The sequence below is a fragment of the Hyperolius riggenbachi genome, chromosome 10 (assembly GCF_040937935.1).
Source record: "Hyperolius riggenbachi isolate aHypRig1 chromosome 10, aHypRig1.pri, whole genome shotgun sequence".
In the NCBI taxonomy this organism is placed as follows: domain Eukaryota; kingdom Metazoa; phylum Chordata; class Amphibia; order Anura; family Hyperoliidae; genus Hyperolius; species Hyperolius riggenbachi.
The window spans coordinates 122,657,081-122,672,352 of NC_090655.1; the positions used below are offsets into that span (position 1 = coordinate 122,657,081).

The 15,272-nt window shown below is 42.6% G+C and overlaps 1 protein-coding gene across 1 annotated transcript in view; it reads left to right on the forward strand.

The window, feature by feature from the left end:
* The window catches only part of PALD1 (phosphatase domain containing paladin 1), a 329,497-nt gene that overhangs the window by 262,958 nt on the left and 51,267 nt on the right, over positions 1–15,272 (forward strand). The window contains exons 17-18 of the mRNA XM_068258949.1: positions 1,059–1,199; positions 1,302–1,373. Of these exons, the coding sequence (XP_068115050.1) occupies positions 1,059–1,199; positions 1,302–1,373 (213 nt within the window). The remainder of the gene's footprint in view (positions 1–1,058; positions 1,200–1,301; positions 1,374–15,272) is intronic.

Below are 15,272 nucleotides of genomic sequence, written 5' to 3' on the forward strand. Positions count from 1 at the left end.
GCTGGGAAAAAACCACAAAGACAACGGGAGCCCAAATGTACGTCACAGGTTGAGGAGTGTATAAAAAAATGTTCTACAAAGAAATACTCACAAAGGTGGGTTGCACAAGGGGCAACTGACCACTTCAGGCTGGTGGAGTGTCTTAAACCTAACTCCACTCGGGTATACCCGCAATGCTGGAGGCGGTCGCTCTCTTGCAGAGAATCTTATGCACTCTGAATCCCGTAAGGTGGTGGAATTCCACCTTGGGTCAGGTGTATGGAATTCGCCTCACTGAGAAGCGGTGGAAGTAAGGCACAGGAGGAGGTAAAGAGACACCCAATGTATATAAAATACTCTAAAAAAAACTAAAATTAAGAAAATCGAGGTGGCAAAATGCGTTGCCTCTGCTTATTATTAAATATTTCTACCTAAAGTGAGTTGTCGTTTGTGAGGTAAGCCACCTCAATTTTCTTAATTTTAGTTTTTTTTAGAGTATTTTATATACATTGGCGCCTCCTTCCATTTACCCTTACTTTTGTAAAGCACATCTGGGTTGCCATACCAACCAACCAACCAGAACTTTTCCTTAGTTTTATATATATTTTTATCTTTACAAAATGTGGTATTTTAGAGCAGACCTGAACTCAGAACTCCTCTCTGCTCTTAAAGATACTCAACGGCATAACCTTTAAAGAAAACCATTACTTTGTTACAGCTGATACAAATCCTGCAATAAATATGCATTGTCTACTTCCTGCTTTCATAGAAGCAGACATGGGGTTAACATCCTGTGTTTACAAATTAGCAGCTCTGCTATGGCAGGGGAGATTCCTGTGCGGACACCGCTGAAGAGATCAAATTACAGATGTGATTAGTCACAGATGAGGCAGAATTAGACAGGTTAAACTCTCTAAATACATACAGAGCACATTTTTCTAAATACATGCAGGTCACATTTCTTTAAATACATACAGGGTACATTTCTCTGTTTTCCTTCTGTGCAAGAGTGCAGGTCCACTTTAAATCCATTTTATTTAGGGCATTTAAATAACAGTAGCCATATATTTGCCCTGCAGGATTTTGACATGATTCTTCAGGCTATGAAGAGTATGCTTGCAGAGGACTCAAATGCAGCCTTTGTCTTCAACTGTCAAGAAGGCAGAGGAAGGACAACAACTGCAATGGTCATTGCATTACTGATCCTCTGGCATTTCAATGTGAGTACCAGTCTAAAATACTATGCATGTAATTCTATCACTGTGCAATACTCACAGAGCACAGTGTCATTCCTTTCTATAAGGTTTCTATTATTCTTGCAGACTATTCCTGAAATCAGTGAGGATGAAATTGTAAGCGTTCCTGATGCCAGATACACTAAAGGAGAGTTTGAGGTGAGATGCTTTCTGAAGTTGATACTCCTACATGCTTGCGTTCTCATGCTGAAAGGATACCTAAAGTTAAAAACAACCTAGCAGTGTAACTTACTGGGGGCTTCTTCCAGCCCCCTGCAGTCCTCCTGTGCCCTCACTATGATTCTGCGATCCTCCAGTCAGCTGCTTAGGTTCCCTTTAAGGCGGAACTTTACTTTGTGTTAATGAACAAAATTGATTTTTTTTTTTACAATATTTATAAATTAGTCAAAAATTTGCCCATTGTAAAATCTTACCTCAACCATTTTACCATTCTTAAGTATGTCCGTGATGCTAGCATCTTAACTGCTGGCAAACCAACCCACCATGACATCATAACTGAGGCTAAACATCACTGGATGGCAGGGGTGCATACCATATAGATATAAGAAGAGTTTCTGATGCTGAAACCAGGATAGGTAAAGTAAAAGTGTGTATCCTGAATAATTTTACATTCTACTATATATTATTACGGTTCCTCTTTAAAGTGAACCTCCAGACTCAAAATCCTCTCAGCAGCACTGAAAAAGCTTGGTATTTCTTGAACAGTTTCACAGCATCAGAACTTTGTTTTTCTTACCCAAGCCTCATTTTTAGCTTTTTAGCTTTTGTTCTCGTTGCCTAGTGCGCAGCTGGGAGGAGTGATCCGGACACAGGACAGTCGGAACCGTCTTATGCTCCCTGTCGCCTCCTTTTAACCAAAAAGTTGGCTGCCCCCATGAAATCACAAACATTTGCCTGTTCTTTTATAACAGGGTGGGTAAGAGATTATATTACCTATCCGATTTTGATTAAGTGGGTAAGAGATTATATTACCTATCGATTTTGATTAACATAACTAATGTAGCTTAATAATGACATTATGTTTGTTTAGACTGAAGTTCCTCTTTAAGGAGTGAGCGGTTAGGTAAAAATTGGCATAGGTGAAGTATTATCTACTATATTTTATTGCGAAATTGATGGGGCTGGCTTCTTCCTGAAAGACAGAGACAGGGGGGTATCTACAGGGGTGCACATAGGGCAGCTGCTATGGGCACCCTTTGTCACTCACCTGGGGGGGGGGGCGCATCCCCAGTAAGCAATTAATCGCCCCTTACTAGGTCGGGTCAGGAGAGCGGCACTGTCTGCGTGTGTGTGCGGCTGCCACAGCTTGTCCGTTCACCTCTCTGTTCCTCCCCGCTGCGCCAGCGTTTGTGGTCGCGGCAGGTCACCATAGCAACGTCAGCGACTCGGCTCCGCTCCACCTCCACGTGCTGTCTTTCGTCATCATCGGCGACTCCTCCTCCTGAGCGGCTTGCTTCTGAGCGCACTAGCGCAGTGACAGTCCTCCCCGCTGCTCTCCTCTGCCCCAGCGTCTGTGTGGTTGCCATGGTAACGTCGGCAACTTGGCTCCGCCCCCACTTGCTGCCTCGCATCCCCGGCGGCTGGCGATCCTGAGCTGATCTGTCCACCAAACAGTCCTCCCCACTGCGCTGCCCAGCGTCTGTGGTCGCCATAGTAACGGCTGGCACCACTTGTTGCCTGACTGTCTGAGCCTCAGCCCCTCATCCCCGGTGAACCCCCTCCTGATTGGCTTCTTCTGTGCCGCTGGGGCTGATGGGGGTGGGAATGGAGAGGAAACAGCGTGTGTGTGTGTAGCTGCAGAAGATCAGGTGACAGTGCGCATGGAGTGACTGTCAGTGAAGCAGCTAGGCAGGCAGCATAGGCAGCAGAGAGAGATCAACTGGCTGCTGTCAGCAGAGTGAAAATAAGTTACACATAAGGTAATAATATAATAATTGTGTGTCCACTAACTAAAAGTTCACTTAACTGAATTAGATACCACTCTAAACTACTACTGTGCTTAGGGTCCCTCTCCTCTCGCATGCTTCCCTTTTACAAACACCTCAGATTAGCAGGGGGGCCTACCTACTTTGGACACCTCTAGAGGGGGGGGGGGGGGCTACCTCTAGTTTCCTATCCTGGAGGCACACCTTTGGCTAGCAATACTTGAGGAGCTACCTATACTGAGCACCTAACAGGGGAGGGACACATTTGGCTACCAATACTGAACGGACACCTTCTTACCTAAACTGGGGGCTACCTATTCTGGAGGGACACCTTGGGCTACCTATGCTGGGGGCTGTCAATTCTGGAAGACTACATATAGCTACCCATACTGGGGTAAAACTTTTGGCTACTTATACCTGAGGCTATTGCTGGTGGATACATATAGCTACCTATACAGGTGGAATGTCTGGTGAAATGCTAGCTACCTACTTAATACTACTATCTGAGAAAGGGTCCATACATTGCTTCCTAATAATCCTACCTGGGGAACTCACAGGGCTACCAAACTGGCTGGAGTACATCTAGCTTACTGATGCTGATATCTAAGGGCACACGGCTACTTACGGTAATTCTGTTATCTAGAGAATATGGCTATTTGCTATTGTAGAGAATATGGCTATGGATATATGCCCTGATAATGCAATGTTTTGGTTAGTGAAGGCTTTATCGGAGGAGGAGTTCCCTGAGTGTGAGGGGGCCTCTGATTGTGTGAAGCGGTTGCTCTGCCTAAGACTGTGAGGTACAATGCTGTTATTTACGGTGTTCTGACTGGGGGGGGGGGGGGGCACGCGCAATTTCAGTGTTTGCCATGGGCGCTATTATACCTAGATACGCCTCTGGACAGAGAACAGTTACATTCCCCTGCAGGAGAAACTCTGCATCAGTTCCTCCCAGGGAACATTTCTCTTCCCCGCAGGTTGTAGAAGGCGTGGTGGAGCAGTTCACTAGTCTCTACAGCGCTTGTGCATCATATGCAGTGGCATGCTGCTACAATTCCTTGCCATTTGTTCTGCATTGCAGGTGGCAAGGTGATTGATGGTGGGGAAAAAGATATGCACCACTGGGCCCTGCTTTCTGATTCTGAAGTGAGCATGTGTCCGGTGAGCATTATTATCTTTTAGAAATTAGCATCTTTTAAAGGGAAGGTCCACGGAAATTAAAAAATCAAAAATCTAGTTACCCTGGGCTTCCTCCAGGCGTACATTAAAAAGGGGCGCTGGGAAAAAAGGGCGCGGGGTTTTAAACGATAAACATGGATAACGTTTAAAAATATAATGTACTATATTTCGTTTAAAAATAATGTTTTATAAAGTTATAAATCATTAAATAATGTGCATGAAATTGGCAATTGTGAAAACGTTAATCTTCCATTTAAAAAGTAAAAAGGTACAATAACGTTTAAAAAAAAATAGTAAGTAACCCTCCCTGTACCTACCCCTAACCCCTAGACCCCCGTGTTGGTGCGTAAACCTAAGACCCCCCTGGTGGTGCCTAAACTGAAGACTCCCCTGGTGGTGCCTAAACCTAAGACTCCCCTGATGGTGCCTAAACCTAAGACTCCCCTGGTGGTGCCTAAACCTAAGACTCACCTGGTGGTGCCTAAACCTAAGACCCCCCTGTTGGTGCCTAAACCTAAGACCCCCCTGGTGGTGCCTAAACCTAAGACCCCCCTGGTGGTGCCTAAACCTAAGACCCCCCTGTTGGTGCCTAAACCTAAGACCCCCCTGTTGGTGCCTAAACCTAAGACCCCCCCTGTTGGTGCCTAAACCTAAGACCCCCCCTGTTGGTGCCTAAACCTAAGACCCCCCTGTTGGTGCCTAAACCTAAGACCCCCCTGGTGGTGCCTAAACCTAAGACCCCCCTGGTGGTGCCTAAACCTTAGACCCCCCTGTGATAAGCATAAATAACGTGTGAAAAAAAACATTGTGCTGTTTTTCGTTTAAAAATAATGTTTTAAAAAAGATTGTACTGTTTTTCGTTTAAAAATAATGTTTAAAAAATTATAAATCATAAAATGTGTAATCATGAGAAGCAGTTATAAAACAGTAAAACTCCGGGCGCCGCTTATAAAACGTTATTTTTCTCCGGCGCCCTTTTTTCCTGTCGGGCGCCCATTAAACGATATTTATTATGGGAGTGAATGGCGGCGCCCGATTTGTCCACTTGCCTCAGGCGCCCGAATTTACTGTTACCTTCCTCCAGCCCCTTGCAGCTGTCCTGTGCCCTCGCCACAGCTCCGGTGGCTCCCGGTCCCCTCCGGTGCAGATGCCGGCCTCTCCAGGTCGGCATCTTCCTGTGCAGCTCACGGAGTCGCCCGGAGTGCGCCTACCCAGTTCAGTCCGGATTATGTCAGTGCGACTCTGAGAGCCGCTCATGCAGGCGCAGTGGGCATCTTGTGCTGGACGGGACCCTGGGCCACTGGCGGGGAGTGGAGCTGCGGCTAGGGCACAGGACGGCTGCAAGTTGCTGGAGGAAGCCTCGGGTAAGTAGAGTTGTTTTTTTTGTTCTTGTTTTTTAAAGCTGCTTGGATGTGTCCTTTAAGAGGAAACTAGAATATGAATAAAGGCTTTCTCTTTCTCTCCCCCCCCCCCAAAAAAAAATAATAATAAAAAAATGAAGGGATAAGAAATAAGTGTAACTAATACGGGGCAACAATATCAATACATTTCTAATGATGGCCACTAATGATCCAATCTTTTTTTTTGTCCAGTCTTATCAAATCTATCAAAGCAGGTCACTTTGGTGCAAACACTAGGCTGCATAGTACTAGTTATTGGTGCAGCTATACTGTAGTTGCAGTGCTGTAGTCAGTGTCCCGTATATCTGTAATTCAGGTGCTTGGCAATAGCCGGACTCCAAATTACATATCCCCCCGAGTTGTTATGACGTGGAGGGGGGAAAGTATTGCCATGTACACCAAATCTATGTAGTAGAAGGGTAAACTGAGTGAATATATTGAATGAATACTTTAGGCAGTTTTTATATTACGTAGAAATGGAAAGCTTGAGCAAAAAAAAGATTGGATCCTTAGTGAGCACCTTTAGACACTTTAAACATGACACATTTTGTGAGCTAATACTGTAGACCTACGTCTTCAGGTAGCAGATGCCTTACAAATGTAAATCATAAGATGGACGTGACAAGTTCTGTCCAGGAAAAAGTTCAATAAATACGTCCAGTTCCTCAAACATGGTAACTCTAGGCATTTTTTATTTAAATGAAGAGTATATTAAGATATGTGTTCCTATTTCATTGCAGTTTATAACCATAATTTAAATGCTTATAGCAGTGGGTTTTATGGGGAAGTCTTACATTTTTTTGTAAGAAGTTTTGAATCGGGATGAAACCATTTATTGACTGACTTAAAAGGTTAAGAGTAAGCATTTGGCTTCTCAACCTTCTTCAGAATCGAATCCTGTATGCTGACGAGATATTAGAGCAGGCAGCTATATACAGTACATGCAACAGGTTTTTTTTTGCACTGAGATGAGATGATTGAAACAGAATGTCCAAATTAGGCTCTTGCAATATTACATTTCTCATGCATCTGTGGTTTTATTAGATACCCCAGGTATTACAGGAGTCTTTTGTAAGTAATTTTAGGAAAACTGTACAGTATTCTCCCCAGAATTTTTTTCCAGCTGGGTGGCATGAAATAGTAGCCGGGTGGCATGAAAAAGCAGCCGGGTGGGGCGAGATGAAAATGCAGGGCAACTCTGCTTACAGCATAGGAGGAGGTGAGGAGGTGAGCCGATGACAGCCGGGTGGTCTCCAAATCTAGCCGGGTGGAGCACCCGGCTAAAAGAGCCTGGGGAGAACACTGCTGTAGGTTTTGTTAACAATACAAAAATAGGGGGTTAGGGAACACCGTAAATATATACGTGTACCACAATATCCTTAGGACCTATTATGTTTATTGCACATTTCATTTAATCAAATTGTGCAAGATATTTCCTTCATGAAATCTTGGCTAATTATGTAATTTTCATAGTGAGTTACGTAGTGCTACCAACGTTTCGCAGCCCAAATGCCACTTCTTCAGAGGATCAATGTGAAAATATAGCTTCATATATACTTCTTTAAAGCCAAGTGAGCATACACAAAGGGGCAAAGAGGCACCCAAGGGTATACTGAACTTGGTTAAAAACAGCTAACAAGATAATAAGAGGCAGCTTACCTCTGACGGCACAAAAATAATGCAAGAAAGATTTTATTTTGCACTGGCAATGCGTTTTGTGTGTCTCTGCCCACTTTCTCAGGCCGATTGTAGCGCCTATAAATGTCATGTTCAAGGTGCATATACAGTATATAAGGTGAGCATGCAGTTTATATCCAAAGATGTTGATCATAGTCTTCACAATCTTGTGTCATATAGTTCTAGATTCCAAAGAGACTCTGAGTCAAAATTCAAGAGGAATTCCCAGATAATGGTTTAATTACATTTATATATAATCCCAATCCAATTCTATGCTCAGGTAGAAAAAGTACATCTGACAGTGAGTCAATCCCGGCATCCTATTCCTCCATGTGGTCTACCAACTTTTTTAGTGTACCTGAGGCGACATGTGACATGATGAGATAAACATGTGTATGTACAGTGCAAAACATATTATTAACCATATTAATAACGCACACGTGTGAATGGGCCCTAAAGCAAAGTAAAAAAAAAAAGTTTCACTTACCTCAGGCTTCTACCAGCCCCCTGCAGCCACCCTGTGCATGTGCTGTCCTGGAATGATCCTCTGGTCCCCTAGGGCAGCTAAGTTTCATTTTCCACCAACTGGCCAGTCAATGGAAACTGCGCCTGCCCGTGTCCTCGATCATGCTAACGCCGCTGGGAGCGTCCTGCACTTGGCAGTACGAGATTTCCACATAGTGTGCATTCACAAGACGCTCCCGGCGGTGGGACTGTGATCCAGGACGGAGTATCCACCGACCGGAGGATCGTTCCAGGACGGCGCAGGCACAGGGGGCTGCAGGGGGCTGGCAGCCCCTGCTAAGTAAAACTTTTTTTTTTTTTTTTTACTTTGCTTTAGGTTCCCTGCCTCTGAGCAGAGACAACAAAACATTCAATCTACTTTGTAGATGTTTGAATGTATGATGTATGTTTAAATATAAAATAAAACCATGCGATATCTAAAAAAATAAAGAAAAATTTTAAGAGTAGGAGGTTAAATACAATTGTTTATCTCATGAGTTTAATTTCACCGCGGGTTCACTTTAAATACATATAACAAAGTTTTAGTTGGAAAGACTTCACAGGCTTGGGCAGGTATATAATATTCTCTATAGGCTTTTCTTATGCTTCCATTTTCAAACCGACATTGTTGATTCCATCTTACAATATTTATTCCCTGTAATGTTAAAGGGAACCTTAACTGAGAGGGAGATGGATGTTTCCCTTTAACCACTTCAGGACCACAGTGCTAAACCCCCCTAAAGACCAGGCTAGGTATTTTAAAATAGGCCACTGCAGCTTTAAGGCCAAGCTGCAGGGCCGCACAACACAGCACACTAGTGATTATCCCCACCCCCTTTTTCTCCCCACCAACAGAGCTCTCTGTTGGTGCGGTCTGATTCCCCCTCCCACACCCATGTTTATTTTTTTTTATCAATATTTCTTCTTTTATTTTTAAATAAATATAACTATTTTTGTATTTTTTTCCCCTCCCTCCCCGCAGTCAGCCAATCATGGCGATCGGCTGTCATATGCTTCAGTCCATGAGAGCCGATCGCTCTCTTGTGCCCCAGGGGGACGTGTCACACACATACAGTACAGCTCCCAAGCAGGAGATGCGTGCGCAGCCTGTGCGCGATCTGCAGTAGCCGGACCCAGGTCTTGACGCCAATTAGCGTTAGGCGGTCCTGGGGCTGCCGCATCCGTCACGCCCATTGGCGTGATGCGGTCTTTAGGTAGTTAAGCAATACTTGTTGCCTGGCAGTCCTGCTGATCTCTTTGGCTGAAACACACCGCGCTTCCACTCCACTCCATTGCGCTTGGTAAGCTCTTCATGCATGGCAACTTTGTCTCACTCCACATTACATGGTTTATCTGGTGCCGTCCAGCCTCTTGATTTCACTACTATCACGCTGTTTCTATGGGAATCCTTCCCTCTCCCTCTTTTGGCACTTTATTTCCTTTCATGCATGCCTCAATATGTGCATGTGCATGCCATGTATATAGGCGGGCATCATCCTTATTTGATAGCACGAGCACCTTTTGCTTACCCCTCTCAATAGCACTTTATTATCAGTATTGATTAGAGTGGGGCTTTTTTTGGAAGTTAGTGGGTTATTTAAATTATTACAGTACTAATTGATATGGTGGGATACCCTGGAATACATGTTTTTATTGTTTTTATCATTCCTGTTACCTATTTGATACAATAAAGCTTATTTTCATTATACCTACCTCTTGTGGTGCGGTTGTTATGGGGAAATCCTTTGTTGAGTTGTTTCAGTGCATGTTATAATTCCCCTTCTGCACACGTCTTATATAATGTGGTACTGATAAGCTTATTATAATAGACCGGTGCTCGCCTCATCAGTTTAGTAGCGATCTCTTTGGCTGAATCACACACTTGAAACAGGCATGCAGCTAATCCAGTCTGACTTCAGTCAGAGCAAATGATCTGCATGCTTGTCGAGGGGCTGTGGCTAAAAGTATTAGAGGCAGAGGATCAGCAGGACTGCCAGGCAACTGGTATTATTTTAAAAAGAAACATCCATATTCTTCTCCGTTTGGGTTCCCTTTAAGGTACTACAGTGTATTGGCTTCCATAGTGTTTCAAATTTTGTTTAGGGGTTAGCCCAATTATATCTGTTGGTGATCTTTAGGAGGAGATCATTCTTAGCAGACTCTGAACGTCTCATGAGAAGCATTTTTTTTTTTAGTTCCGTGACTCCATGTATTTTGATTTTTGCTCATGAAATGACTAATTATCACACGGTAATGTCATGGAATTGTAAAATGTTCCTTTAAAAAAGTTTGTTAAAATGTGTGTCAGACCTTTTCATGCCGCACACTTGGTAATTTGTGGTTTGGGTTTTCATGCCAGCATAGAGAAGGGCACTTCCACATCTCAAAATTACATGTTGCATTAAATCTGAACAACTCCCAGGCACTATTTGTTGCTCCAAGAATGCTGCCCAGTGGGGATGTGTGGTACACCACAATATGACCTCCCATGGTGTTTTCAAAGGAAGTAATCATGAAACAAACTCATTGCTTAGTTTTCCATCGTGCGTAGGGGCATGTACCCCAGAATTCTTTGGTCTTGCTTGGTGTCTAGAGTGCTGCTCTGTAATATATTTGTATATTGAATATTTGTAAGGTTGCATTTTAACTGTTAAAGGACCACTTTGGGCACAAAGGTTTTCTTAGTCCTCTGTAGGCATTTAGCAGCTGTATAAGCTAAATCTCAAATCAAGTTTTAAGTACTGTACTTGTAAAGATTACTGCATGATACAAACATTTTTAACAGTCATACAACATGGACTTCCCGGTAGTGGGAGCATAAACACACCTCCGAGTCTGCAACCTTCAAAGAAATACTAGATTTTATTGTCAGGTCCGGTCAGCATCACCACCTTGTAAGCAGAGGGACGCAGGTAGTCTTGAGCAGCACAATCTGCACATCATATTGCAGGGGATGGGGGCAACAGACACAGCAGGGCGTTAGCTGGCAAGAGCAGTATCACTAGTGCACGATCCTTATGCTCCTCTGGCAACAAAACCTGCTCCACCATCTGTTCTGCTTCACTGACTCACATATAAGCCAAGGGGGTAACTTTTAAGCACAATTTTTCGGCTGAAAAATTATGTTTATACGCGAGTATATAAGATATGTATGTATATTCTTACCAAAGATGAAAAGAAAGGGGAGAACATTTTAGGTTTGAAGTATTATGCGTGAGTCAAAAACCCGGTTTTAAAATGTATAGTAAAAACGTATGTTCTAGTGAGAAAAAAACAAAACAAAATGTGTTCTCACTATTAAGGTATGAAGTACCTTAACCACTTCGTCCACAGGTCAGTAGATATATACGTCCTCTGGGACTTCATCTAAGCCACAGGTCAGTAGATCTACTGACTTGTACAGAAGCAGTGCTGTGCAGGATTGGGCTTGCTCCTGTGCACATTTCTGGCACTATCTGATGCAGGACTAATTGGTGAATGGGAATATAAGTTTCCTGAGCTAATGAGATTGATTTTTACTATTAAAAATACTTTTATTTTCTCATTCATAGTGAAAAACACACTGTTGCATTATTTCAGAATCAAATATCTTTACCATAAATTGTGACCGGAACATAATCTAAGTTTTGTGATAAGCAGTAAGAATAGCCTAACAAAATTTGTGTTTTTTATCTACAGTAGCACTTTTTATTTTTAAACTGGAATTGGTAAAACTGATAAATACATGTTTTTTTCTATTTTATTTCTTTGTTTTCCCATTAAAATTCATAGAAAAGAAAATTGTTTGAGGGAAAAAATGGCATACAATGAAAGCCTAGTTTGTCTTGAAAAAAAACAATATATATTTCATTTCTGTGTCATAAGTAGTGATAAAGTTATTTCTGATTAAATAGGGACATAGCTAAACTGTCAAAACTGCTCTGGTCAATAAGTTGAAAACAAGGTCTGGATGTGAAGTGGTTAAAGGGACACTATGGTGAAAAATTGTAAAATTTAAAATATTTGCAAACCTATACAAAAAAGAAGTATGTTGTTTCCGCTGTAAAATGAGATAGTAAATTACTTTTCTCCTATGTGGCTGTCACTTACAATAGGTAGTAGAAATCTGACAGAAGCAACAGGTTTTGGACTAGTCCATCTCTTCATGGGGGATTCTCAGGGATTTCTTTATTTTCAAAAGCAGATAGTGAATGGCAGTTGCACCGTCTAACTGCCAAAATAACTGTGGAGTGTGGAGGGAAGCTGGCCAGCATCAGTGTTTAAATCCTTTTTAGGGAATATCTTTATAAAGAATAAAAGCCTTGCTGAGAATCCCCTATGAAGAGATGGACTAGTCCAAAACCTGTCGCTTCTGTCAGATTTCTACTACCTATTGTGACAGCAGCATAAGAGAAAAGTAATTTATTGCTCATTTTACTCTGGAAAAAACGTACTTCTTATTTGTCTGTTTGTACATATTTAAAATTTTACAATTTTCACCATAGTGCCCCTTTAAGTCATGTATGGGACAAAAATATTGCCAAATTATCAGTACTTTTTACATCAGTTTGAAGACTATAAAGACCACTGGGTGGCAGCAGAATACTCTTATTTTTTTTCAGTCATGGATAGGATCTAAAGACATTTTTGTCAACTGTAAGCTTCTCTTGTCTCTATTGTTTTTTTAAACATGGGCTGATATATTTAAATGTATACTATGGTTTCAGAACAATAAAATATAAATTTACCATCAGACAATGTACTCTACTCCACAATGTTATGCCAAACATGAAATGCATGTAAAAGCTAAAGTTTCATGATGGCTTTCTGACAGTTTTATGACAGCAGCTTTCTTTCATACAGTAAGATATTGTACAAAGTATAGGCTATGCTGTCAGTTTAAATACAACACAAAAACACACTAGACCTGACAGTCCAAGTTAAAGGACAACTGAAGTGAGAGCGATATAGAGGCTGACATATTTATTGCCTTTTAAACAATACCAGTTACCAGGCAGTCCTACTGATCCTCTGCCCATTATACTTTTAGGCTGCTTTCACAGTGGGACGTTACAGGCACACGTTGGTGCAGCCTGTAATGCAGCCCACCGCACAGTAATGAAAAATCAATGGGCTGTTCACAGTGCCCACGTTGCGTTACATTGTAACGCAGCACATCCATTGAGAGTGCTGCATGCTGTGCGTTATGCGCGGCTAAGCCGCGTTACACTGTGCGCACATGCTCAGTAGTGTTGGGGAGGAGTGGAGAGCGGCCAGGCACATGGCTAATTAATATTCACTGCACGGTGTGACGTGCAGTGTTTACTTCCTGGAGCGGCCGCTCTGTGGGGCGATTGGTCGGGCGGGACCATGTGATGCCGCATGCGTCCAAGAGTACGCATCATGGACGCCAGAGTGAGCTGCACAACGCGGCTCACTCTGACGTCCACATTAGAGAGCACCAGGCGTTGCGTTAGGGTCACGTTATGTGCCCTATAACGTCCACTAAACGCAACGTCCTGGTGTGTAAGTAGCCTTAGACATAGCCCCTGAACAAGCATGCAGCAGATCAGGTGTTTCTGACATTATTGTCAAATCTGACAAGATTAGCTGCATGCTCAATTCTGGTGTGATTCAGACACTACTGCAGCCAAATAGATCAGCAGGACTGGTAGGCAACTAGTATTGTATAGAAGGAAATAAATATGGCAGCCTACATATACCTCTCGCTACAGTTGTCCTTTATTCAGTGGCTTCTAATGCTGTGTTGCGCTTGCATGACAAGACACAGCATGCTGCATTTCTTCCAGACATCATCATGAGCATTTATCCACTGAATTGCATGGGGCTATGATATATATCCTGTGTTTTAGTGCACACTAATGTGCATAGTGCATGCTTAGAAAGCAAACATTTAGGCCTAGTGCACAATATAAAGCACTTCCTATATGCATTTTTACATGCATGTTATGCATTTATATACATCAAAATGCATATTCATGCTAACAAGGCATTACAATTGAAAAACATATGAATACATATATACAGGATCTTCTCAAAAAATTAGCATATTGTGATAAAGTTCATTATTTTCTATAATGTACTGTTAAACATTAGACTTTCATATATTTTAGATTCAAATACACACAACTGAAGTAGTTCAAGCCTTTTTTTGTTTTAATATTGATGATTTTGGCATACAGCTCATGAAAACCCAAATTTCCTATCTCAAAAAATTAGCATATTTCATCCGACCAATAAAAGAAAAGTGTTTTTAAAACAAAAAAAAAGTCAACCGTTAAATAATTATGTTCAGTTATGCACTCAATACTTGGTCGGGAATCCTTTTGCAGAAATGACTACCTCAATGCGGCGTGGCATGGAGGCAATCAGCCAGTGGCACTGCTCAGGTGTTTTGGAGGCCCAGGATGCTTCGATAGCAGCCTTAAGCTCATCCAGAGTGTTGGGTCTTGCGTCTTTCAACTTTCTCTTCACAATATCCCACAGATTCTCTATGGGGTTCAGGTCAGGAGAGTTGGCAGGCTAATTGAGCACAGTAATACCATGGTTAGTAAACCATTTACCAGTGGTTTTGGCACTGTGAGCATGTGCCAGGTCGTGCTGAAAAATGAAATCTTCATCTCCACAAAGCTTTTCAGCAGATGGAAGCATGAAGTGCTCCAAAATCTCCTGATAGCTAGCTGCATTGACCCTGCCCTTGATAAAACACAGTGGACCAACACCAGCAGCTGCCATGGCACCCCAGAGCATCACTGACTGTGGGTACTTGACACTGGACTTCAGGCATTTTGGCATTTCCCTCTCCCCAGTCTTCCAGACTCTGGCACCTTGATTTCCGAATGACATGTAAAAGTAGCTTTCATCCGAAAAAAGTACTTTGGACCACTGAGCAACAGTCCAGTGCTGCTTCTCTGTAGCCCAGGTCAGGCGCTTCTGCCGCTGTTTCTGGTTCAAAAGTGGGTTCATGCTTCCATCTGCTGAGAAGCTTTATGGAGATGATTTCATTTTTCAGCACGACCTGGCACCTGCTCACAGTGCCAAAACCACTGGTAAATGGTTTACTGACCATGGTATTACTGTGCTCAATTGGCCTGCCAACTCTCCTGACCTGAACTGAACCCCATAGAGAATCTGTGGGATATTGTGAAGAGAAAGTTGAGACGCAAGACCCAACACTCTGGTTGAGCTTAAGGCCGCTATAGAAGCATCCTGGGCCTCCATAACACCTGAGCAGTGCCACAGGCTGATTGCCTCCATGCCACGCCGCATTGAAGCAGTCATTTCTGCAAAAGGATTCCTGACCAAGTATTGAGTGCATAACTGAACATAATTATTTGAAGGTTGACTTTTTC